The sequence below is a fragment of the Chlamydomonas reinhardtii genome, chromosome 3, assembly GCF_000002595.2.
Source record: "Chlamydomonas reinhardtii strain CC-503 cw92 mt+ chromosome 3, whole genome shotgun sequence".
NCBI lineage: Eukaryota > Viridiplantae > Chlorophyta > Chlorophyceae > Chlamydomonadales > Chlamydomonadaceae > Chlamydomonas > Chlamydomonas reinhardtii.
Window position 1 is genome coordinate 9,151,131 of NC_057006.1, and position 21,169 is coordinate 9,172,299.

The following is a 21,169-nucleotide window of genomic DNA, read 5'->3' on the forward strand; positions in this document are numbered from 1 at the left end:
AGTTAGTGTCAGCGGCAATGCGGTTACTTGTTACCTTCGAGACGAGAGGGCGTGGGCCGCAGGGTTTGTGGCAATAGTGCATGAGGGGTGCGGACACGCAATCGCTAATTCAGGCACAGCGCAACATTAAGTTCAACATTGGCTATACGCATGCAACCTAACGATTAGGTGATATACACAGCATACCGGATTGGTCCGATTGAACAGCGTTGCTCTGTTCTGGACTTTGGCTTTGCCAACGACATACCAGCTGCATCTTATTGTTTTAATTACAGCCACTGGATTTAGGAGGCTTGGGAACGGTAAACGAACTAAGCTTCGGTACATGCGGCGAGTGGCAACTCTTCGACAGCTCGCCTGGCCCTTTTGAGGACCCTCATTTATAGCAGCTATAGCATGGTATGGACATTTCCCGCTAATATGTGCCTGTATCAAACCCTGTCGTCAACCTTCGTTTGGGCCAGTCACACGATACGATGTGCTCGTGACGTGCAGGGCTGCGGGGCTTCACAGCCCGCAGAGGCGGTAGCAACTGCGCCACCGCCTGAGCCCAAGCCGGCTTCATCAGCAACATCACAGGCTGCAGCTTCGGCTCCGGCTGCAGCTGCGGCTTCAAAGCCACCGCAACAACCTAGTCCAGCAGAGCAGTCAGCCTCAGCGCCCTCGGCTCAGAAGCCAGGAACGGCGACCGATGCCGCTGCGAGCCCCGGCGCTGCTGCAGCGCCCCCCGACGCCTCCCAACTGGATCAAGCAGCAGCTACGACACAGCAGCAGACCGCTGGCGCTGGGTCAGGCTCCTCCCCTGAGGCAACCACCTTGCCTGCAGCCGCTCCTGATGCCGCTGCGGGACAGGGCCCCGCCCAAGCGCAAACGAGCACAAAGGAAGAAGCGGGCGCGTCTGTACCCCAAGCTGGGTCCACGAAATCCGGGCCGGGCGCCCTGGCAGGTGCTGCAATGCCAGGCGGCTCGTCTCAGGTGGTTGAGGACGAGGAGGCGTTGCTGCTGATGCTGCAGCAGCAGCAGGAGCAGCAGCTGAAGGCGATACAGCAGCAGAAGGGCGGCGGAGGGGAGGCTGGCGGCGGTGCTGGCGGCGGCACTGGCGGCGCGGCGTCTGACCCAGATGAGGTAGAGCGGCTGCGGAAGCAGCAGGAGGACGTGCATAAGCGACTGGAGGGCCTGACACCAGAGCAAGTGCAGGTGTGTGGCACGGGGTTGCCGCGTGGGGTTGCCAATACCTGACGGATGATGCACCGCACAAAGTGATTTTGGCATGCTTTCAATGAACGTGTGCACTCATGCACGGCAACGTGGCAACGCGACAGGACGCAGCAGCAAACCGCGCTCCTTCCTGAGCACCGCGCTCTGCACAGTCACCCAGACACTTGCGGGCGTGCACACACACTCGCACCCACCCGACACCGATCAACGTACATACACTCATGCACACATTACGGCGCCTCCCGCAGCTGCTCAAGCTCAAGCTGCAGCAGCGCCTGGAGCAGCAGCTGATGGACTTCAATGCGCGCATGCGACAGCAGCAGGAGGAGGCGCTGGCGGAGGCGGAGGAGGAGGAGCGCCGGCAGGCGGAGCGCGCTCGCCGCAAGGCCGAGGCGGAGGCATCGCGGCCGGCGCGGCAGGCGGCGTATGAGCAGGAGCTGCTGGCAGCGGTGCTACTGCCGGGCAAAAACGCCTCGGATGTTGCTGGTGCTACTGCCGGTGGCGCTGGCGCGGGAACTGGCGCAGGGGAGGGCGCTGGGGGGCCGGAGGGGGAGGCGGGCACGCCGCGCCTGCCGGCCATTGCGGTCAAGGCGTGGACGGGCGACAGTGGCGACGACGGGTTGTTGTTCCCGGAGACCGATGACCTGGACTTCAAGGTGCGGCGCCAAGAGATGTTGTTGCTGCGGTCGGGGGTGTTGGAGGTGTTTTTGTTTGGGTTGTCGGGGCTTGGGCTTGGGCTTGGGCTTGGGCTTGGGCTTGGGCTTGGGCTTGGGCTTGGGCTTGGGCTTGGGCTTGGGCTTGGGCTTGGGCTTGGGCTTGGGGACATGTTTGGACTCGGAGGAGGGCTTGGCTTGCAAGGCTTCAGTAATGGGGAGAGAAAGTAGAAAGGGAGGATAGGGCAAAGGTACGACGAGCGCACGCCGTCGGACCTTGGGGTGCTAGCAGCGCGCACAGCCTTTCCAGCGCTGTGTGGGTGCGCTCTGCTTCGGCCCCCTCACGCGGCGTTATACCACTGTGCTCTGTCCATGCCATGCCGTGTCGTGCCGTTCCTCACCGCACTTGACCGCTGCGCTCCATGGACCTCCCCACAGATCGCCGGCTTCTCGCGCCGTGCTCCCGTGGCCCTGTGCTTTGGCGGCGGCAGCGGTGGCGGCTGTGCGGGCGCCTTCCACGCAGCGGCGGCGGTGAGTCTTCTGCTGGCTCCTGCTGAAAGCTCTGACCTGCCTGCTGCAGGCGGCTACGTCCGTGAAACCTGTTCGTGCCCTGCTGTAGTCAACCCTACCTACCACGCCCGTCGGCTCCCTGTGCAACACCTCCTTTCCCATGGGCATGGGCATGGGCGACTGGATATCTGGACACTTATGTGCACATGCACACACATGCACACACATCGCATTCCTCCAACACACTGCGTGCACTGTCCTGCATGTTGCCTCGTGTGCCTTGTGCTCTCTTCACACGACCGACCAACGGCTACACCCCTTTCCCGCCACCATGCCCTGCCCCCTGACGCTGGCTCCAGGGCCTGGGCTGGCTGCGGGCGCTGCACCAGCTGGGCCTGTTGCGCAAGGCGCAGTACGCCGTGGCGGGCGGCGGCGGCGGCGCCTGGCTGCTGGGGCCGCTCTGGTTCCACGGCGGGCAGCAGCCAGGCGGCAGCGCCGCTGCAGCCGGTGGCGCTGGTGGCGGGGGTGGTGGAGGTGGTGGAGGTGGGGGAGGGAGTGGCCAGCAGCAGGAGGCACTGGCGGAGCTGCTGGGGGCGCCGGCGCGGCCGCCGGAGCAGTGCACGCTGGAGGCACTGCAGGTGTGTGTGTGTGCGTGTGTGCGTGTGTGTGAGTGTGTGTGCGTGTGTGCGTGTGTGTGTGTGTGTGTGTGTGTCTCCCCGGAATGCAACGGGCTCGCTCATGACACGCTGCAGGAGCCGGAGTGTGCAATCCTGTGTATTTGATTTGTGCAGGGATGATGGCTCTATATACCAGCTTTGCAAATCATGTACTAGCTTGGCACAACATGTCGCCGTACGTACGTATGCTTCTCGCACGGTCCGTGCATTCCCTGCACCCGCCTTCCTCCTCCACATCCGCACCTCGCGTCCATGTACCACACCACACCAGACCGCACAAACCAGAGCCGCACACCACACACCAAGCAGCAATGAAACATGGCGCCCCACACACAGGCCGCCGGCGAGGGGGGCGGCCGCAGCTACCTGCGTCTGCTGGCGGGCGCGGTGGGGCCGCTGGGCGCACTGGCGGCGCGGCAGGCGGCGGCGGCGGTTGGCAGTGGCGATGAGGCGGTGAGGGCCGGCGTGGGTTCGGGGCTGGGACAGATGGGTTATTAGGATGGGCAGCGACAGGGCAGCGTGTGCATGGGGGCGGAAGAGCAAGTCAATGAAGGCGGGAGCCGGGAGCCGGGTCGTGCAGGAGGCAGGGTCGCGCAGGTGGCGCCGAAGACCGCACCTGCCATTGAAACGGTGTTCACTGATGCGCCTCTGCTGCCACTGCTCCCACCGCCACCGACAACGCCGCCGCTGCAGGCGCGGGACTGGACTGCAGGCGTGTCGGAGTCACTGCTGGCACCGTGGGGGCTGGGCGGCGCCGACTGCGCCGTCACATGTGCAAACACCAAGGTCCGGCCCGGGACCGCCTGTGTCTCTTCCCAAGCGCTGCGCTTTCGCCCACTGCTGCCCGCCTTTGCTTGCTGCCTGTAATGCCGTCATCGCCGCTCTGCTCCTGTTTGCTACCGAGACTGCTGCTGCTGCTGCTGCTGTTCACAGCCACCTCCACCCCACGTCACCGGCACTGCGCTGCGCTGCCCTCTGAACCCGCTGAACCCGCTGAACCTTCCCGCATTCCGCCACGCCCCTTCTCCTGCAGGGCAAGGTGCATGAGAGTGTGGCGGTGCGTGCGGCCAGCCTGGGCCGCACCCTGCTCACAGCCAACAGCGGACTGCCCTACCCGCTCATTTGCCAGGTGCGTGCCTGCGTGTGTGCCTGCGTGTGTGCCTGCGTGTATGCCTGCGTGTGTGCCTGCGAGTGTGCCTGCGTGTGTGCCTGCGTGCGTGCGGCCCGATGCCGCTTTCCCTTTGCAAGAAAACACACAATCCTCGCTCTGCACCAGCCCATGCCGGTTTCCTTACGCCCTGCGGACCGGCGGCCGCATCCCTGCCCCGCCACCGCCGCCCCTTCCCCCGCCAGTCCATCGCCCTCGCCGCCAGACACGGGCACGGCACGGCGGCGGCTGCCGTGTCGTACCACCCGTACGAGTGGAGTCCGCTGTACGCCGGCTGCCCGGTTGCGTACGGCACTGCGGCGCCGCGGCTGGGCGGCGGCTGGGTGGAGTCGTTGGGGGTGAACTCTGAGCTAGTGTCCAAGGTACGTGTGTGTATGTGTGTTAAACAAAAACAAACGGAACAGTTCCGCCATACACGCGCGCGCATTTACCCACACATACCTGTGTGTGTGTGTGTGTGTCTGTGTGTGTGTGTGTGTGTGTATGTGTGTATGTATGTGTGTGTGTGGCAGTTGCTGGCGGCTGTTGGTTGGTGTCGGCGGCAGGCGCAATGTCACCCACTTCCGGCTGTGCGCCTGCAGAGCTATCCATCCATCCATCCATCCATCCATCCATCGGCCTTCCTGTGCGGCCAAACCGATTACGGAGCTATGATGCTAACTATCCGCGTGGTCTGACACCTGACATGCACCCCCGCCCTCTGCCCCCCCCCCTACCCCGCGCTCCACAGCCCGCCACCGCCGCCGCCTCCGGCTGCGAGGTGCGGGTGCGACCGCGCGGCCCCGGCGGCTCGCTGGCTGACGCCGTGGCGGTGGCGTCGCTGTCCGCCGCCTCGGCCGCCGCCGCGTTCGGCGGCAGCACCGGCACCGGCCCGCCGCCGACAGCCGGCCGCACGTACTTTGACCACCAGGTGGGGCGCTGGCATGTGCTGACCCACATGATGGGGAGCACGTCAGGTGGGGCTCTGGGGCCTGAGTGGTTGCGGGGCGCCCGGTGGGACCGCTGGGACCTGGACGCGCTGCGTTGCATGCAAGGCGGGCCGGGTGCTTACACGTGCAGCGGGGCAATTCACAGGGATGGTACGGGTATAGCATGATGTAGATGCGTAGCAATTGTGAGTTACGGCAGCTTGAATAGGCGCTGCTGGCAGGGCAGGGCTGGCCACACGTGATGCATGTGTGGAGCACATTGAGGTAGCTGCAATATTGTTTGTATGATTTCCGGCCGTCCGAATGAAGGCTAGCGCCACGGTGCGGCTGCGAAAGACAGGGATTGCACTTTGACATGTTGACCCTTTTAAGCGCGCGGTTCGGCAGCCCGGTGGCCGTGGGGCCTGTGCCGCGCCACTGTGCGTGTCGGGCTGTTCAACATGTACTCCACAGCAATGAAGCTGCGGGCCTATGCTGTATTGTTTGAAGCTGGCGAGTTATGCCTTTGGTTGTTTCTGCGTGCACGCGGCAGGCCTGGGAGACCGCAGCCGGCGTGGGCTTCACGGACGGCGGCTGCTCGGCGCACACGGCCGTGTACCCCGCACTGCGGCGCCGCGTGAAGAACCTGATTGTGTTCACCACGTCCAGGTGAGCGGCGCGGCAGGCGGGAGCGGCGGGAGAGGAACCGTGTGCAGTGACGGGGGGCTTGGGCAGCATGGTGTGTGTGTGTAGTATGTTTTTGTGCATGCAATCCCTGGCTGGCATGATCGGTGAGCGTATCACGTGTGGGCCCGCGCCAACGCACCCTGGGTTGGCACCGCTGTGCACGACGTACTGCTGTGATTGTGCCCCACGCCCTGCACCATGCAGGTCTGCCATTGCCGACATGGCCGGCTTCTGTGCCGCGAATCGCGAGCTGAGCGCCGTGAGTGTCTGGGGGCTGCATGCATGGGTGGGCTGTGTGCTACCGGTCCTGGATGTTGGGGCGCTTGGGCACACTCAGTGCCGGGCACAATGCTGCTGGGCGCGCGCCGCTGCATGGCCCCTGCGGCCAGCCCCGGATTGCGCATTCCGCGCAGCCCGCTGACGAGGGTTGCTGGTGTGCCGCCCTTGGCCTGCCGCTCATTAGTATGTATGTGTGTGAACACTGCCCCCCTCCTGCAGCTGTTCGGGCGATGGCCGGGCGGGGGCGAGCCGGGGTTGCCGGCAGCCGAGGTTTACAACAGGCAGCACCAGGTGCGGACCGCTGTGGCGCTCGCACACACCCACACACCCACACACCCACACCCACACCCACACACACACACACACACCCACACACACATACGCACACACAAACACAGACACATGTGTGAGCGCGCTTGCTTTCATGGACAGGTGTTAGTGTCAATCATGCTTAGGGCAACGGGGGTGCCAAGCGGCCTACGCCGTTTGGTTTCCTGCGGTATGTTGCAGCGGCACGCGACCTCGAGCCATACACCAAGCACCGTGCCCCAGACAGGCAGACACGCCAGCCAGGGGCCCCATGCACACGCCCCCCACCTCTGCGGTTTAGTTTGGGCTGGTATCTACAACAACCCCCCCCCCCGTGTCCCATTCTGTGCAGGTGTTTGACTCTGACTCGTTTGGGGAGCTGCACGGGGCTCTGGCGGCCAAGGCGGCGGGCGGCCAGCCCACCGCGTTCCTGGGCGAGTACGAGGTGAGCGTGCGTCGTGTGCCGTGCGTGCTTTGCACGTGCGGGCGTGTGCTGCTGCCTTGCGCTTCGACTCTGAGGATGATGTTTAGATATGACCCGATGCAAAGCCAGGTAGTGCGACGGCAGTAGTGCGCAGCACGCGTTGTGCGCTGGCTGAACGGCGTGCGTCTTCTCTTGGTTGACATACGCGCACCTCCCTCCGTCGCATGTTTCGTTCTCGTTTTCCCTTACTCCTCAGCACACACTCGCAAGCACACACGCACGCTCACACATGCCCACACATGCGCACACATGCCCATACATGCCCACACATGCCCACACATGCCCACACTTGCCCACACGCTTACACATGTTCACACATGCCCCCAGGTGCTTGCAAACGCACACTGCGGTGTGCCCGGCGGCTGGGCGGTGCGGGTGCTGTGGGTGGTGGCCAGTGGGGCGGCGGAGGAGGTGGCGGCCGGCGGCTGGGCGGCGGCGCTGCCGGCCGAGACACGCGCGGCACACCTGGTGGGTTGCACGGGGCGTTTGTGTGCGTGGCTCGCGAGCGCGTTACAAGTTGCACCTTCTACCATGGCAGTCGGTTGTGCGTCCTAGAGGGCAGATGCTCTCTGCCTGCTTCTGTCATGCACCGGACAGCCACCGGGGCTGCCGCCGTCAATGCTTCTGCCATTTTGTCCGTCGGCGGACTTGTGTACGGTGGTCTGAGCTGGTGCCTGCGGCCTGCCATCACGTGCCCGCCCCGCTGCCTCACACAGGGCGGCGGCGCGTTCCCCTTTGCCGCGGGTGTGCTACCGCGCGAGGGACATGAGGCTGTGCAGCAGCTGGAGGTGCGGCGGGGGAGGGAAGCCTAGGGCGCGCGCGCGCGCGTGTGTGTGTGTGTGTGTGTGTGTGTGTGTGTGTGTGTGTGTGTGTGTGTGTGTGTGTGTGTGTGTGTGTTTATGTGTGTGCGTGCGCGTGTGCACGTGTATGTGCGTGTGCATGTGCGTGTGTGTGTAGTCATGCTTACGGAGCCATGCACGCCCCCGCACATCACCCACAGCAACAACAATCAATGGTAAACTCCTGGTTGAGGGTCGCAACAGGCCGCCGGCGTGCCTCTTTCACTTGCCACAAGCCACATGGCCCAAACCCCCAACCTCGCTCCCTCCCTCCCTGCGTGCAGCTCACGGCAAGCCACACGGCGTGGCAGTTGCAGGCAGTCAAGGCGCTCGCAGCGGAGTTGTTTGAGGATGCGGATGACGACGACGACGATAATGAGTAGTAGTAACATGGCTCATGTGAGCCCGGGGCTGGGAGTTTGTTCTGGACCGCGGAGGTCCGGGTGGGATGTAAGCGGGATGTAAGCGGGGGTGTTGACATTGGTGCTGAGGCTGCATGACGGAGAGTGCCGTGCACACGGTGTTAGTTACATAAAGGGCGCACGTGTGTGCCGAGGAAGACGCCGTGTGAGACGAGGTACCGGATAAAGAAGGGTTGCAAGAGGACGAACGTACGCACAGGTCTACCGGACTCTACGCCGGGGATGGGGTCGTCGAGGAGTCTTGGACCCGTAATTGCTGGCGTAGCTTGCCTGGACCCCACAGCGTTGACCTCATAGCGCCTGAGCACTGTCAGCAAGCAGGTATCGGTGACGTAAGCGCAGACTGCTGTAGATATGTAGATGGCAGATGTGCAGCAGCCGGACGCTAAGCGCGCGTCAGGCCTCGCATGCAAGCCGCGTGCCCTACAACCTGCGTGCCCAACATGTGCCCGGCGCGGTGTTTCACGAATCATTTATGCACGTCACTATTACTTTATGGCGACAGAGCTAGCCCAATAATAGTGGCCTTTAAGCACGGGCCTGAAAGTCTTGTAGCGTTGCAACCTCGCCTGGGTCTTTGGTATATCACCTTATGTAGCCATGTCTCGCAATGTTGTAGACCTGACGCTCAGCGACGACGAGGCGGAGAGGGCGCCCAAAAGGAGACGCATGGACCCAACAGCTCGTGCACGCACGCCGGCTGGGGCGGACGGTGGCTTCATTGTTGTAGACGACTATGAACCTGACTCGGATGTCGAGGCAATTCCACCGGAGGAGGTACAGCGCCAACGCGAAATTGATTTCAGGCGGGAGCACTCCGGCGAGCAGGACGGCAGTGACGGAGAAAACGATGAGGACGTACTCATAACTGCAACACGTGGCACCGTAAGTCAGCACTGAGTGGTCGACCTGAGTTTCCCTCTGGGCTCTAGTCACCCCGCCGAACCCGAGTTCGCGTCCCTGCACCACCCATGCCCTAAGCCCGACCTCGCCGCCACCATAACTCTGCCTTTTGCACCATCCTCACCCCAGGTTGCCACGCGGGACATGCCCCACCCCCGACCCACCTGCGCGGCGCACCCGCACGACAGCACACAGGCCTGCGCGGCCAACGCGCGCCACTGCGCCAAGGTGCGCCTTGCCACGCACCCCCCCCTCCCTCCTTGGGGCCGACCGGGCTGCTGCGGCCAGCACGCTATGAAGTCCTGTGGAAACAGCTGCCGTGCCTGCCGCGGTGCCGTGTGTGGCCCCTGTGGTGGTGGTGGGGGCCTCGAGGGCCGCCTGCCGGACCGGGCCAGGGCTCCAGCTCACATAGCGCGCTCGAGCGGCTGCAACCGCTGCCTGGTGTGCGCGTGCGCTTGTATTCCGCAGTGCTTCTGCTACGTGTGCGACGTGGAGGCGTCCAAGTGCGCCTACTGGGGCAAAGGTGCGTGGCCGAGGGTTGTAATTGGCGAACCGGGCGGGCCTCTGCGAACTCTGGACGCGTCTTTGCAACGCCGCCAATGCCAGAAATGGCGGGGCTAGCCGCGAGCCGGCGCCCGTGCTGCGCGGCAACGCAAACTTTGAGCGGTGCTGATTGTCTTGTTACGGTTGCCGGAGGTTGGAGTTGAACCCTACATGACGTGTATGCGTGCAGGTGGCCGCCAACAGGACCACGCCAACGCGCATGTCAGCAAGCAATGGAACCGGCTGAGGGAGGCAGCCAAGGCGGGCAAGACCAAGACCGTTGCCAATGCGTACAACGACACCGGCAGCACCGGCAAAGGCAGGTCGCAGCGAGAGCTACGCTCGCTGCAGGACAACCCAGCGGCTGCCGCCGCGGCGGCGGGGTCCGTCCCCACGTCCAGGCGGCGGCAGGCGGCGCAGCGACCGCAAGGGGCGGCGGCGGCAGTGCCTGCGGCCGCAACGGAGGCCTCTGATAGCCCGGCCACCTCAGACGAGGGCACCTCAGATTCAGCGGACGCCGAGTGGACAGCGCAGCAGGAGGCGGCGGGGCGGCGCCGGCGGGAGAACGGCGGCCAGGCCCGCGCGCCAGCAGCCGGCGCGCGGCGGATGGCCGACGCCGAGCCGCGCCAGCAGCAGCGCCAGCAGCAGCAGGAACCACAAGTGGCGGCTGGTGCGGCTGCTGCTGATGGTGGTCGTAATACGATTAGCCGGGAAGAGGCGGCACGCCTTGACAAAGAGGCGGTACGTCGTCACGAGCGGCAGGGTGAGCGGGAGGAGGCGCGCAGGCAGCGGGAAGCGGATGAGCGCCAGCGGCGGCAGGCGGATGTGGAGGCGCGCGAGCGGCAGGTGCAGTCGCAGCGGGAGGACGCAATGAGGAAGGAGGCGGCGCGGAAGCTGCGGGAAGCGGAGGACAAGGGGCGGGAGCAGGAGCGGGTGCGGGAAGAAGAGGCAAGCAAGCAGCTGCGTAAGGCGCATGAAGAAACGCTGCGAGCGGCCGCGAGTGCCGCCGCGCGGAAGCTGCAGGAGACAGAGGATGAGCGGCGGAGGCTGCGAGCGGAGATGGAGCGGCAGCGGCGGCCGCTGAAGGAGCAGGAAGCGGCGCGGCGCCTGGCAAAGCCGGTGACTGGCGTACCGGCCTCCGCCACCGCTTTTGGCGCCACTGCCGCTGCGGTCGGCGGCTTGAAGCCTGCGGCTGCGGCTGCTGCGGTGCCGTTGCAACGCACTTTCTTGTTTGCCGCCGGCAGCAGTGGGTCAGGCGCTGCGGCCGCCGCTGGTGGCAGCTGCAGGGCTGCACCAGGGGTACCGCCGCACAAGCCGCACAGCGCGCATCCCCCGCAAATCCACCGCCAACATCACAAGCCCGCGGCCGTGCCAGGGGCGCCCAAGGCGCCGGCAGCCGCGGCGCCCGTGCCGCCCCACCGGCCGCATACGGCGCCTGCCGCTGCCCACCACGCGCCAGCCGCGAGACCTCCGAACATGACGGCCCGCGGCAGCGGCTACATGCGCTCGGCGCCGGCGGGGGTGGCGGCGGGAGTGGCCGCGGTGGCAACCAGGCCAGCGCCGGCGCAGCCGCAGGCGGCTGTGGGCGCGGGGAAGTACCGGGTTGCGCCGCAGCCGCTGCACAGGAGTGGTGTGTTGTGGGATCTGCACGAGGACTCGGGCCAGAGCTGGCGGTAGAGGCACGACCAGGCTTGTGGAGGCCTCGGAAGTTTGTGCAGAGCGGTCATTGGGCAGCTGTTACTGTGTCAGCTTTGTGGGCACTGGACAAGGCAGAGGCACTGTTGAAGGGACTTGGACAGTACGGTATTGTGTCAACAGCGTCAAGGTTGCCTTGTTAGGGTCCACATGTGATCCAGCTATATGTGTCAGCCAGGCTATGTGATAAACGCAAAAGAGATAAGGACGCATGTTGCTTGGGTTGCGTGTACACTGACGGGTTCAACTGCGGGGACTTGTGCTCATTGAAGTTGCGGTGTTCGTCGTGTCCAGGCTGCATCAGCCACCTTCAGCAGTTAATGGTGTCGTGGGCGATTGAGGCAGGCTGAAGGTCTTGAGGTCTCCGATGGCTGGGAGCTGGGAGTGTCGGGTGGCCGGATGTCGGGGGCTGGGCCTCCGGCAGGGGGTTACAGCACTGGGGTTTCACGGTTGCTCGGCATGTGGTGCAGTCGCGGCGTGGGGATTTGTGCGGTTCAGATCGAGGTGAGGCGGCTGCTACAATCACTTGGTTCGATTTGTTACTGTGAACATGTGATCTCGCTCTGTATTATTATTCACTGCGGCTTCACGCAGCCAGCTCCGTTTCCCGCCGTTTTGCACCACCGCGCAAATGATCTACCGCTTCGGGGTGGTGGACCTGACGCATGAGTCCTCATCTGAAGATGAAGGCGAGCAGCTCGTTGGGAACTCGCGCCGCTCCGCAGGCTCCGCCGCGCTCGCAGCTCGCCAGGCAGCTCGCGGCAGGCTAGGCTCAAGTCCTGCCGCGGCCGCGCACACGCACTCTGTGCAGCGGCTGACCTGTGACGACGATGGTGTGAGCCAGCTTTACGGCCGCAGCAGCAACAAGCGGCCGCGGCTGTCGGGTCCGGAGGCCCTTGGTACCGGCCGCGCTGCGTTGGGCGCCCCCGCGGCGCGGTCAGCGCGAGGGCTAATCGTGGACTCTGGACTTCAGAGCAGCGAGCACTTCGCGCAGGGAGGCAGCTGCAGCAGCAGCAGCGGGCTACTCGGCGCGGGGCTCAGGGGTATTCGGCGCGTTGACCGGACCCCTGACCGCGTTGACGACTCCGTTGACCGCAGCGGAGACGTGATTCTTGTGCGCGACATGGCTGACGTGGAGGACATCAGCGCGGAGGAGTTCAGGCTGTCGGTGTTTGGGCCGGTCCGCGCCGTGGGGACTGGAGGTGCGGCGGCGGCTGCAGCTGGCACCGCCGCCGCATCTGGGTCAGGGCCGCTGGCGGCAGCGGCAGCGGCATTTGCACGTGTGGCAGCAGCAGGGGCCGGGCCTGAGGACGCAGATGAGGTGCTGATTACGGCGACTGTGGGGCAGGTGAGGTGGGGTGGATTGCGTCAGGAAGCAAGGGCTGCATGTGTGGGCCCTGGTGATTGAAGGGCATCTGGGTCGGGCTTCCCTTGTGTCTCTGTCCAGCCGTCGCCTCGCACCTGCATCTTGGCATTGGCAACGCAACTATGCATCTCACACCTACTACCCGCTACACCGTACGGCCCGTGCCGCGCCCTCAGGTGTCGACACTGCTGGACCTGCCGCACAGCCGACCCGACTGCGCCGCACACCGCTTCCAGCGGCCGGGAGTGGGACTCGCAGCTGCAGCCAGCGCAGCAAAAGCCAATACCGCGCACTGCCCGCAGGTGGGGCTCGGTTGGTGGGCGGGACTGGGCACCGTGAGAGAGCCTGAGCGGCACAAGCATGGGTTTGGAGTCTGTGCGGTCATAGCATGGCAGCACAGTGGGCCGCGCGAAGGCCGCCTGCACCGCCGTCGTGTGCCTGACCTAGATGCTGTTAACTCTCTGCCGTGCTTCCACCTTCCCCGCAGTGCTTCTGCTACGTGTGCGACGTCAAGGCGTCGGAGTGCGCCTACTGGGGGACCGGTGCGTCGCGCTGGCGTGCGGGGAGGGGGCAGCAATGCGTTCCCGCGGGGCTTCACGGAAGCCCACCAAACCCAGCACATTGGCCGCTTTGCCAACCCCTCATACCATACGGTGATATTGGTGATACCGGTAATAATGCACAGGCCCTGCCGCCGCCAACCACGCGCACGCCCACGGCGCTAGCAAAGAGTGGGCGCGGCTGCGGCTCCGCCTCCGCAGCCTGCCGCCGGCCGGACGCCAGTCGTTGCTCGCAGCCATTGCCGCGCCGCGCAGGAGCGGCCGCCGCGCGGCGGCTGGCAGGGCCTCAACTCCTCCGGCGGCGGCAGCTACATGGCCGGCGGCGGCAGCTACAGAGCCGGAGGCGGCAGCGGGTGGCGCGGCGGCGGAAGCGGAGGCGGTGGACGCTGGAGCGCCGTGACTGAGTTGGGTGGTTAGCCGTTCATGGAGAACGAAGTGACTTCATAACAAGCTTGGAGTGCCAACGTCCAGAGGAGGGAACAGCGGGTGCTTTACCCGGCGCGTGTATGTATGTGTGTGTGATTTGGGAAGGTGAGCGGTGAGCAGGAACAGGAACCGTGGTTTTGTCTGAGGGTGCAGCTGCGGCGGCCGCCGGCTGGATGTGTGATGGGACAGGGTTCAAGGCAGGTTGGCGAGGGCCCGTAGGGTGCAGCTGATGCCCATACCCTCAAGCAGACGGCAGACAGTTTGCAGTGGCAGAGCAGAAGTGCATGGCTGGTCGAACGCCGGAGTTACTGTACCGACAAGTTGCTGGATGGATGTGGCCGCAGCTTCGGGTGTAGCTATAGCGAGGCAGAAGTGGCGGGCAAGCTGGCGGCAGCGGCGGAGACCCGGCATCACGAGACCCACTTTCCCAGCAGCCGGGCTCCCCGTGACAGGCACCACCAGCCTGTTATGCAATGCGTTAGCGCTATGGCCGTGTCAGACGTGTTTGAAATACCGTAGGTGACACAAGCGTGCGTGTATATTACATTTCAGCTCCTGTGGGAGAGACTTTGCATGTCACTGCTCGTCCCCATGCAAATGCAATCTACTGCATTCCAGCAGCAGCGGAACGCAGCATCGGGCAAGGCATCGGGAACACTTGTCGCACGTCATACGGATCTTTCTTGTCACACTTCACCTATCACCCGAATCCTTATAATGCACCTGTATCGCCGCCTTCGAGCGCCACCCATCAAAGCATCTACCTCAAATCAACGTTGCATCTCCACAAGCCTCCCGGAGACGCTCGCTCTCATTCCATGCCTCTCACCAATACTGTACTTGCAAAGCGATTAGAAGCAACACTTTCATTGGGGGCAACATGCCGTGCGGTGTACGAAAGGCACAACCGCACCAAAACCACACGAGTACTTTCCAACGCACAGCCGAGGCACTGCTGTACACATCGATCCATGGCCACACAGTTCAAACGGACAAGGTCGAGGTGATGACGTCGTGTATTGGTCCAAGCCACTTTAATTTGTTTACTGGCTGGCCGTACCGACAAGTAGAAGATCAAGGTTTCGGGTTGGAGCCAGCTTTGATTTGATAAGCCATGCCAGCAGCGCTCGGCTCAGTCGCAGCCCATCCAACGTTTCTGTCGGCACACTCGCCGCATGGGCACCTGGCACGGTGCCAGTCTTCCTCCGCCCTCCACCCGCATCCAACTCTCGCCCCTCACCCGTGCTTCTCACCCCTGCCGCGCTCACAGCTCTTGCATTTAAGTCCTCACATTGCCGTCCCCACATCCCTGGCTCGTTGTTATGACACGCACAATGGCGTCACGCACCGTGCGACCGTGCCGTGCGCAAAAGTCAATCCAGGCCCCTATGCCAGCAGTGCAAGTATTGCGCACTCCGTACGTCTCCTGCCTTGGTCCCACCCTGTCATGCGGTATAAGTTGCACAACCCGGAGTCACATGCACGCAATGCTTTAGTTGCGGTGGCTGCCTGGGAAAACGCGCAGGCGCCATCGCTGGCCCAAGCCGAGCCTCATGCTTCTACGTGCAGTGCGTGTAAACAATACCTCGCTCCGCGTCACGCATGCGTCCTGAAGAAAGGCAAAACCCACACGCCACACGCCACCGTCTCAGGCGGGCACCCGGCTGCTCCCCCAGGCGGCCGAGACTGCAACTGTCTCCACGCACTCACAGCAGTACGAAAACCGCATCGGGCGGTTACCAATATTAGAAAGAATCAATGCTCCCACTCCCCGTCATCGTCGCGAGTCGTCACAGTGAGACTCAAGCCGCTCACACAGCAAAGTCTGGATATAAGCCGTCGCGCAGGGCTCCATTATGTGCCGGAGCGCATGCGCATACACACACAAATACACGCACACACACACACACACACACACACACTCACACACACATTTCACGCGCCGTCTCATATTTTGTTCACCAAGATACAATATCTGCGGACTGAGTGATGCCTTTGGCAGTAACACGCATATCAGGCACGCAGCATGTGTGTATCAGGCCCAGCATTTGTCTTGCACATCAGCCGCCAGTACAAGAACAAAAATTATTAAAGCCCACCGCACTCCCGAAGTCTCTCAACTCGATACCCACTGCACGCGTCGGTGCTTCACGTGGCGCCAGCCGCCATCTGCGCCGTCAGGTGCAGCTGCCCCGCGGCCCCCGGCGCCAGCAACCCACCGCCCAGCTGCATCGCCGCCAGCTGCTGCAGCTGCGAGGGGTGCAGGTGTGTCGCCGGCTGGCCCATGGCGGCTGCGGCGACGGCAGCGCCGGCGACACTGCCCGCGCCTCCGAACAAAGCTGGGCCCAGGCCGGGGGCACCGTAGTGCATGGTGGCTGGGTTGCCCGCCGACAGCCCGTGCGGCCCAGTCGCACCGGCGGCGTGCATGGGCATCGGGTGCGTCTGCAGCAGTGTGCCTGTGCGTGGTGGAAGAGGGCGGTTGGGAAAGGTGTGTGTCGATGGAGCTGATGGACACAGCCCTCCAAAGGCTCAAGTCGGTCTTGATGCTGCAACACCTGCAGTGCCCTGCCACGCAGAAGAGCGACACAGCATACATGCGCCCCCAACCACGTCCCCGCCCTCACCTGCAGTGGGGTGCTGGAGCATGGACCAGCCCGCCTGCTGCCCGCCGGGGCCGCCGGGCGCGCCCAGACTCATCAGGTAGCTCTGCGCCCCGCCGGGCGGGCCGCCCGCACCCGGCGCCGAGCCCACCGTGGCGAACCCTGGGCCCATGGCACCGTGCGGGTGCGGGTGGTGCACGATAGTGTACGTCACGCCGCCGTGCGACGCCAACTGGGCGTAACCGCCGTACGGCAGCGCGACGTACTGCGGACCGGCGCCGGGTGGCGGCGGCGGCGCACCATTGGCTGCCAGCGCGAACCCGTTCAGGGCGCCAGGACCGCCGGGGCCGCCGGCGGCGCCCTGCATGCCTGTCTGGCCCAGGCCGAAGGGCAGAGAGGCTGCCAGCAAGCTGCCAGGGGCTGCGTCGTTGGCGCCTGAGGAGGCAGTGGCGGCGCCGCCGCCAGGCAACGCTGCCAGGTGGTGCGCCGCGTGCAGGCCGTTGTTGCCCAGGGCCGCGCCAGAGCCCAGAGGCGAGGGGCCGTGGTGGCTGATGTGCGGGTGCGAGGCGCCCAGGCCCGACACCATCAGTGGCTGCGACGGCACCGCGTGTGCGACGACACCGTTGCTGTACACCAGGACGCCGCCACCCGCCTGTTGCTGCGGCTGCTGCTGCTGTTGCTGCTGTTGTTGCTGTGGCCCACCCGGCTGCGATTGCTGCGGGGCTTGGCCAGTGTAGGGAATACTGGGCATGCTCGAGCGCTGGAACGAGTTCTCGCCGGCAGCGGCTTGTTGCTGCTGCAGCTGTTGCTGTTGCTGCTGTTGCTGTTGCTGCAGCTGCTGCTGTTGCTGCTGGTGTTGTTGTTGCAGCTGCTGCAGCTGCAGCGCGTGAGTGCCCGGCGGCCCCGACGGCGACACCGCCGGTGCGGCAGCGCCGCTGCCGTTGTGGCCGCCGCCGCCGCCCTGCTGCAGCTCCTGCAAATACATTGCCTGAAGCTCGCCAGGGCCCGTGACACCCAGAGACGCCGAGAGAGAGTGTGACATGGCAGCAGGAACAGACGACGGCATGCCCCCGCCCCCGCTGCCAGCTCCACTGGCGCTGGAAGTGGGCGCGGACGCGCGTGCCGCCGCCAGCGCATTCAGTTGCTGCTGCTGCAGCAGCTGCTGCAGCCCGCCTGCGCTGAAGTTTGCGCCCTGACCCACATCCGTGGCTTGGCGCTTGTGCTCGCGCTGGCGCGCCTCAAACAGGCCTCCCATCTTCCGGCCCTGCTGGTTCTGCTGTTGCTGCTGCAGCTGCAGTAGCTGCTGTAGCTGCTGTTGGGACGGGGCCTGCTGCCCATTTGGCGTGGCGAAGGCAACTGGCGCCTGCATCTGCGACTGCATCTGTGCCGGCAGCGCCGGCAGCATCGGCAGGGAGTGACTGCGCTCCATACCGGCCGCGGCCGAGGACTGCTGTTGCTGCAGCAGCTGCTGTCGTTGCTGCTGCTGCTGTGCTGTGTCCATGACGTCTGAGCCCTCGGGCGGGGACGGCTGCAGTGGGTGTGAGGACTCGCCCGGCTGCAGCTGCGGCGTCAGGGGCGGCAGCACCGGCAGTGGGTCTGATGACTTCAACACCTGGTCGAGAAACACGCGAGAGCGGCGGCGACACGGCGAATGAGGCATGAGGGCAGCTAGTCGACACATCAGCACTCGTGCAATACAGGCACTGCTTACTCTTGCTCGCGTGCGCACGCACGTGCGCAACTTACACACATGCCCACACGCCCCCCCCCCCCGATACACACACGTGCCGCGCTCATCTGTGTGTGGCATGCCGACACGTTTGACGCCATCGCCATTACCATCATCAGGAACAGCAGCACTACGGTATCACAACCATGACAGCACACAACGCGCCGACCACCAGCTGCACCCACCTGCATCAGCATCTCCGTAAGCGGCGTGGAGGGCACCTCGTCTGGGTTGCCCGCACCGTCACCGACCGGCGGCGGCGGCGGCGGCAGCGGCAGCGGCGGCGCCGCCATCCCGGAGGAGGTGGCGGGTGAGGAGGTGGGGGGCTTGCTGCGGGTCTGGTGGTACGAACGCACTGGCGCGCACACGTTGCATCCCTGGTCCTGCGGAATCGCATGCGGGGCGGGTCGGGGCGGGTCGGGGCGGGTGACGAGCAGCACACCCATCGAGTGGGATGCGTTGGGGCGTGTTGAACCTGGAATGTGGAGGCAAGCTAACACGGCCGAGCACTCTTTGCAGCACACGAGCACTGTCACTAGCAATGGCACGACAAGCCGTGGCGGCGCGGCCTTGGCTGCCGGCCTTGCTTCTCAAACAAGGACCGAAGGAACCGGAAGGTGCAAGAGTAGCAACCTTGAGCGGCACTGTGGCGCCCAACCGCGGGGCACAGTGCCGAGCCCAGCCGCCCAGCAGCCTGAGGGTCGCCGCCGCCGCCGCCGGCTCACCTTGCAGGAGTCGTGGTGGTTGAGGATGTCCTTGATCAGCCCACAACGCGGGTGCGTGCAGTCGCCGCGGCTGCAGCCCGCCACGTGCTGAAACAGGCTCTTGCCGCCGGCACACGTGCTGCCGTACTCGCACCGGTCCTCGGCCTGTAAGGCATCAGTCAGCGCACGTGCAGGTTGAGCGGATGGATCGAGAATGTGTGGAGGTTACGTGGCTGGCGGGTGGGGTGCAGCGAGCGGCGGCAGGCAAGCAAGCGTCCGGAGCGGGAGCGTGCTATGGCTTTGCGTCAGTAGCTCTGGCTGCGCAGAGCATGGCCGAAGTGTCCGATATGTAACTGTGAGCTACCACAGTAGCTTAACAGTTGACTGCTGCAGGCTGGCAGGCCTGGTTTGTTGGCGACGTCAGTGGCCGCACCACACACCGCGTACACACTCGGCTCGCACCTGGTAGCAGTCCTTGCAGTGGTAGTGGAACATGAGCCATCGTTGGCACTGCGACACCAGATACAGCAGACAGTCACAGCTATGGAGCAAACACGGCAACAAAAAGTGCCGCCGGCGCGAGCGCAGTGCGGGGACTAGCCTTCGTCAAAGTCAGGCGAGCAGGGGCCCGGGTTCCAGCCCCCAAGTGGCACCTTAAGCCCCGCAGCACGGCTGGCCATATCCTAATCATGAACACGAAAACAGTATAATTGCAGGTGGAGGTCACGACCAGCTCCCGATGACAGAGCCGCGACGTCCAGCCGAGGTTTCCATGGGAATGTCCCAGCCCTTGCGCCTTTTCGGGCAGCCACCGAGCCGGTCCGCAAGCACCTGAGTGCATCGCCACTACTGCCCAATAACCCTCTCACCGTCTCTACGAAGGCTGGGTCAGACGTCATTTGTAGAGCGACCACTCTGCCCCGCCGGATGGCCCCTCAAGACAAGGCCACAAGCGCGCTAGCTCTGCTCTTGCCAGCAACCTCTTGGCTCCGATAGCGCGCCAATTCGCCACAAGCGCTGCCGGCGCGCGAACACAGCGCACGAGCTTCGCGCTTAAAGACAGACGCTGCCGCGAGGCCCCGTTGGTCCCAGCTGTTCGACAAGTATTCTGTGCAAATTTGTAGGCAAGATAATCCGGGATACACTTGCTTGAGCGGGCCGGTGAGCCAGAACTGCACAAACCTCCAACAATGTCGCTGAGAAAGTTGTCAAGGCTCCAGCTACTGAAAGTTTCTTGCGTGAGTCTAGTACCGTTGTGACTTCTATATCCAGTCTGGGCTCTGGGCTTGATGTATTCTCGTTAAAACAGGGACGAATGCAAATCCGCGATGCAGCCCCTCCCCCGTCACAGGGCTGCAGACGCCATACAACGCATTGCCGCTAATCGTACCTAAACTCTTCCACCAGTGTGTCATAAAGCCGGCCCCCTGTCGCAGTTTTGAGCTTAACTTCCTGGTCCTGTTGTCGAGCCCCAGCCCTTGCGTCCGTTGGACCGGTCAGAATCAAGACTTTGCGTTTAGCGAGGTAGATGTTCGTAGCTAGCGTCACAGAAAGAGCCGGAACCGAAACCCCTCGTCGGGGCCTCGACATGCATAGGTCGGCTTCCTCGTTTCCTCAAGGTTATGCGGCACGCCTTGCTGTTCCTGGCTATTACGATATTGACGGTCTGCGGGGCCAGCTGGGCCAGACGCATAGTGCCTCGGCCCCTCGGCCGCAAGTTCGACGCTGGCGCTTGCGCCGTTGCCTCGCCAGTTCCTCGCCTTCTCCGCCCGGCCTCCCCAAGCCTTCTTTAGGCCCCTCCCCGCGCCTGGATGGCATGGCGCCTTTGTGGAGGCACGGCCCCGAGGCCCTCCCGGAGTGCCGGCACCACGCGTCACCTTGCGCGTCACCCTTCTTGTTGGGCTGCTCCCGACGTCTGACACGCTTGTGACACGCCCTTTCAAGGGTGCCCTGGTTTGGGTCCGGACTCCGGACTCAAGAGAGGAGGGAACTGATTCCTTGGCCGACGCTGCTTGCCTCGTGGGGAGTCCTAGGGAGTCGTTAGGCGGTGCGCACGCACAGAAGGCCCTACGGGACTTCACCAACTCTGCCTTACCACTGTCCCATCGCACACGCACAGAAGGCGTCGAACGCTCGGGTCAGGATGAGTCATGTCCTGAAGATGGATGCGATGGGACAGGCCAGACGGGCGATACCCCAGAACCCCAGAACTCCTCAAAACTTGACTGGCTGACGTGCTGGTATAGCTGAGCCAGTGAAACACGGAAATACGTCGCGCCCGCGCAAACGATTACCCGGGCCCCTTCCCAGTACCGCGTTACCACCAGGGAAGGGTTACCTCCCCTGGTTACCATAATCCAGAGCTGCTGCGGAATGCTGTTATGCTGGTGGCAAACGGAGCGCCCGAGGCTCGGGCGAGCTGAGCTGTTTTGAGATACGGGGCGTGTTTTGCGAGGGGAGGCGAACCAACCGAGCTGCACAAGCGGTGT

General features: G+C 64.3%; 4 protein-coding genes across 5 annotated transcripts; 3 read left to right on the forward strand and 1 right to left on the reverse strand.

Annotated features, from left to right (window-relative positions):
- Window positions 1-170: 170 nt before the first annotated feature.
- On the forward strand, window positions 171-8,557 carry CHLRE_03g212305v5 (uncharacterized protein). The gene is made up of 17 exons (XM_001699363.2): window positions 171-399; window positions 496-1,197; window positions 1,467-1,874; window positions 2,310-2,402; window positions 2,741-3,019; window positions 3,395-3,511; window positions 3,752-3,844; window positions 4,092-4,187; window positions 4,412-4,588; window positions 4,957-5,136; window positions 5,688-5,803; window positions 6,026-6,080; window positions 6,320-6,391; window positions 6,762-6,854; window positions 7,221-7,361; window positions 7,610-7,681; window positions 8,017-8,557. The coding sequence occupies exons 1-17, from the start codon at window positions 397-399 to the stop codon at window positions 8,113-8,115; spliced, it is 2,796 nt and encodes a 931-aa protein (XP_001699415.2). The 5' UTR covers window positions 171-396; the 3' UTR covers window positions 8,116-8,557.
- An 88-nt stretch (window positions 8,558-8,645) lies between these two features.
- Window positions 8,646-11,877, forward strand: CHLRE_03g212417v5 (uncharacterized protein). The gene is made up of 4 exons (XM_043061587.1): window positions 8,646-9,039; window positions 9,187-9,285; window positions 9,526-9,580; window positions 9,791-11,877. Exons 1-4 carry the CDS (start codon window positions 8,755-8,757, stop codon window positions 11,275-11,277), a joined length of 1,926 nt encoding a protein of 641 aa, XP_042926716.1. The 5' UTR covers window positions 8,646-8,754; the 3' UTR covers window positions 11,278-11,877.
- A 58-nt stretch (window positions 11,878-11,935) lies between these two features.
- Window positions 11,936-14,077, forward strand: CHLRE_03g212529v5 (uncharacterized protein). The gene is made up of 5 exons (XM_043061588.1): window positions 11,936-11,984; window positions 12,107-12,643; window positions 12,838-12,963; window positions 13,149-13,203; window positions 13,347-14,077. The coding sequence occupies exons 1-5, from the start codon at window positions 11,979-11,981 to the stop codon at window positions 13,619-13,621; spliced, it is 999 nt and encodes a 332-aa protein (XP_042926717.1). The 5' UTR covers window positions 11,936-11,978; the 3' UTR covers window positions 13,622-14,077.
- Window positions 14,078-14,176: 99 nt separating this feature from the next.
- Window positions 14,177-19,945, reverse strand: CHLRE_03g212641v5 (uncharacterized protein). 2 transcript variants are annotated; one of them, XM_043061590.1, is made up of 6 exons: window positions 19,550-19,945; window positions 19,143-19,190; window positions 18,702-18,845; window positions 18,162-18,359; window positions 16,272-17,808; window positions 14,177-16,103 (listed from the first exon to the last, which is right to left on the reverse strand). In XM_043061590.1, the coding sequence occupies exons 1-6, from the start codon at window positions 19,577-19,579 to the stop codon at window positions 15,796-15,798; spliced, it is 2,265 nt and encodes a 754-aa protein (XP_042926718.1). In that variant the 5' UTR covers window positions 19,580-19,945; the 3' UTR covers window positions 14,177-15,795. The 2 variants fall into 2 exon arrangements, with proteins under 2 accessions (XP_042926718.1, XP_042926719.1); XM_043061589.1 differs by having other exon boundaries at window positions 16,272-17,859.
- Window positions 19,946-21,169: the final 1,224 nt, after the last annotated feature.